Here is a 3,587-nt window from a genome sequence, read left to right on the forward strand (position 1 = left end):
GGTTAAAAGCGCCCACAAAGCGCTGCTGCCAAAAGCACTTTGCAGGCGCTTCCCATTGATTTCAATGGGAAGGGGCGCTTTAGGAGTGGTGTATTCACTGCTCCAAAAGCGCTGCAAAGAAGCTGCTTGCAGGACTTTTTTTTGACACTCCGCCAGCGCAGCACTTCAGCGTGAAAGCACTTGAAAACCTCCCCAGTGTGAAAGGGGTCTAAAGCATGTCTTATTTAATTCAGTATTTCCTATACGCCAAGCAATCCTTGTTTTGTACATTCCCACACAAGTGGCATTGTTGAGATACTAATGCCTCCGCCTGTGTGTAAGTGAGATCACCTGCACTGCTGAATGGGGGAAGTACTCATTGAATTAACCAGCCACAGGTGTATTTACCTAGATATAAGCAGCATGTGGAAAGTGTAGTCTGTTCTACTCCTGTGCAAGTTTCTCTGAGTTTAGCTGGCTTTGGGTGAGTAGATGCTGCGTTTGGTTATTTAGTGCTATATGGTACAATTTTCTTGTGCAATTTCCTTTAGGGCCAGTTCACACCAGATGCAGTTCTGTTTGCCTTTTTTTTTTATTTCCCTGCACTAAAAATGCATTCACAGTGTTTTCCATGTATTCCAATGGCTCTAATTCACACCATGCAGTCAGTTTCCAGTGCAGAAACTGACTGGAACTGACTGTATTGGTTCAGAAAAAATGGAGCTGCATCTGGTCTGAACTGGCCCTTAGTGTTACTTTCAACTATGTATTACCAGGGCTTGCCTGATTGCATATGAATTGAAGATGTATGTGTCTTTAGTAAATCTAAAGGAAAATTGTATAATGTCTTATACAACTTGTGGTAAGATTTTCTATTTAATGCTATTTTGGGGGCTGCTGATTGACTCCCCTAGTCTGATGATCCTCTGTATCTGTTCAAGTCTGATTTCTTCCATAGCCCCTTATCCTAATCTACCCCCTGACTTGGGCAGGTGGCTTTTAGGTAGCTTAGGCCTGTTTCACAGGGACTTCAGCTTGTGTAAGAGCAGTGTGAACAGCATGCTGCATTTGCAGAGGTTTTGCCAAACTGTAGAAGCTTTTAAAGTACCATTCAGCTCTAGTTTGCAAATGTTGACCACAAATCCTAATGGGGGGTGCTTATTGTCACTTTTAAACTGTTAGCTTCAGCATTTCATGAAGCTTGTTAGGCTTTTAACGGCTTTGTTTTAGCCTCCTGTACATATAAGTTGGCAGTTTGAAGATGGATATATCAGTAATGGCGGCTGCTGCCACAACCAAGCTATCCATCTTTTCAGGAGCTGGTCCTCTTTGCGATAATGGTGGGCTCTGCGGTGGATTCACTGTTTATTGGTGGTGGGAGAGGTGCCACTGCTCTCCTGCTCCCTCTGTGCTTAACTGAGCTGTCGGTAGTGGCAGAGGCGATCTGGTGCTTGGTATGGAGATGAGTGAGGCTTAGATGGCCCCCACCCATCTCCATACATGGCAGGGCTGAAGCGACATCAAAATGTCACTTCCACCCATAGCTCTTAAAGATGTGTTGGGGGGGGGGGGGGGGGGGGGTTGTGCCCTGTCCTGACTCTCATATGAAAACGGTGGTCAAACCACACATGTGAGGGATTGGTAGAACAATAATTCCATCCCTAGACCTCCTCTGTAATTCAGAACATGCAACCTATAGACTTTTTTTTTTTATTTATTTTTTTAACCAAAAAGTTTGACAGCATTCCACAAGCGGGTGCAATTTTGAAGTGTGACATGTTGGGTATCAATTTACTCCCCCCCCCATGTATTTGAGAGCTGCTCAAAGCTTACTGAAATGTTCAAACCTCCTGTTCTCGCTGCTTTTATACAAGCTGAAGTCCATGGAAAAATGCCCAAGCGGTGTACCTTGGATTAACTGATGCCCTAATCTTTCTGATGTGGCAATGTTGCAATGCAAAAATTTGCTCTAAGTTGTCAAACATGTTTGGAAATGGAGGCTCCTTGCATGTCCTGTGCCATGCAACTGTGCTGCTCTTCACTGGTAGAATATTCTGAGGGACATTTAGCAGGTATAACTAAAGTTCTTTATTGCCCATCACAAAACTACTGCAGCACCCAGCTGATCTATCAAACTATCATCAGTGGGGTTTTTTGTATCTCAAAAGCTTGCTAGGAGGTCCTAACCCTTCTCTAATGATCCATTCATGTTACAACTGGAGGTTTTATTCAGCCGGTACAAACTTGCTGTAGTGTTTCTGGTCCGCTAAACCCATGACATTTTGCTTGTATTGAAGCCCAGCACTAGGCAGATCTGATTATTGGTTAGGATTAGAATGGCTTGGCTTTTGCTGTCATTGTGAAGACTTGTCGTCTTGGCACAAGAGATTAGGTGACTAGGAGGCACCCACAGAAATTAAAACCTAAGGTTCTAACCCCCGCCCCCCAATTCATTAAAAGGAACTTGGCAAAATCTCTCCAATGGGAGCCCTCACTTGCCATATAATTTTGCCTGGTGTTTGAGGTATGTACTACAGCTGTTTTGGGGGGGGGGGGGAAGAGAGAGGGGTCCCTTGCAGAAATGTATATATTTCAGCCATAAGCTCCAAAGGTTGAGGGTCTCTAATCACTAAGGACAGTTTTGTCATATTCTCATTGCGTTTGAATGAAACTTGTATAGTTAAGTTCTTAAATTATTATTTTTTTTATTTATTTTTTTTCCCCTCATTGACAAAAAATACTATCTGACAGGTGATCTTCATAATGTCTGGTCGTGGCAAGAAGGTTCAGAAGCCTGCAACTGGTGTCAAGGCTTCCAGGTCAGCTAAAGCAGGTCTCCAGTTCCCAGTAGGCCGCATCCACCGCTTTCTGAGGAAGGGAAACTATGCAGAGAGGATTGGCTCTGGATCCAGCATCTACATGGCAGCCACTCTTGAATATCTGTGTGCGGAGGTCCTGGAGCTGGCAGGAAACGCAGCCAGAGACAACAAGAAATCCCGCATCATGCCCAGACACATCCAGCTGGCTGTCAGGAATGATGAGGAACTGGCTAAGCTGTTTGCTGGTGTTACCATTGCAGATGGGGGAGTCTTGCCCAATATTCAATCTGTTCTCTTGCCAAAGAAGACTGCAAAAGGCTCCTCACAGGAGCCCAAAGCTGCTGAGTCTCAGGAGTTTTGAATAAACAAATATTTAACTTCATGTACTTGCAATTTAACTTGATAATGCACTTGTAATTTTTATCTGTTTTGGTTTAAAATTGTTTACATGTTTCCATTAAATTAATTTTTAATGTATTTGATTGTTTAGTTGCTATGTGTGCAAGCAGTGAAAAATAGGTGAGTGCTGGGGCTTTTTCCTAAATTGTAAAGCTGGGGCCCCAACCAAGTCTGCATTTCCATTAGCTTTGTGTTCCCACTTAAGGCCTAACATTGGCTTTTAACACTAAATGGTCCTAGCTTTAAGGACGTGTGTTCTATGAAAGTTGGTGCATAGGCTGTCCACTCAGATGATTTTTACTATGAAAGCTAACGTGTCTGTGGTGGTCTTGGGTGCTGAATGAAGCTGGAACAAGTTGTGGTGTTTGATAAACAAATGTGGGGCAGTGT

The 3,587-nt window shown here is 43.6% G+C and overlaps 1 protein-coding gene across 1 annotated transcript; it reads left to right on the plus strand.

Annotated features, from left to right (window-relative positions):
• The first annotated feature begins 432 nt into the window (after positions 1 to 432).
• Positions 433 to 3,275, plus strand: LOC143984265 (histone H2A, embryonic-like). The gene is made up of 2 exons (XM_077484538.1): positions 433 to 463; positions 2,731 to 3,275. The coding sequence occupies exon 2, from the start codon at positions 2,743 to 2,745 to the stop codon at positions 3,157 to 3,159; it is 417 nt and encodes a 138-aa protein (XP_077340664.1). The 5' UTR covers positions 433 to 463; positions 2,731 to 2,742; the 3' UTR covers positions 3,160 to 3,275.
• Positions 3,276 to 3,587: the final 312 nt, after the last annotated feature.

Source organism: Lithobates pipiens, unplaced genomic scaffold (assembly GCF_037356315.1).
Source record: "Lithobates pipiens isolate NorthernLeopardFrog02 unplaced genomic scaffold, aLitPip1_a1.2 Scaffold_16, whole genome shotgun sequence".
Classification (NCBI taxonomy): domain Eukaryota; kingdom Metazoa; phylum Chordata; class Amphibia; order Anura; family Ranidae; genus Lithobates; species Lithobates pipiens.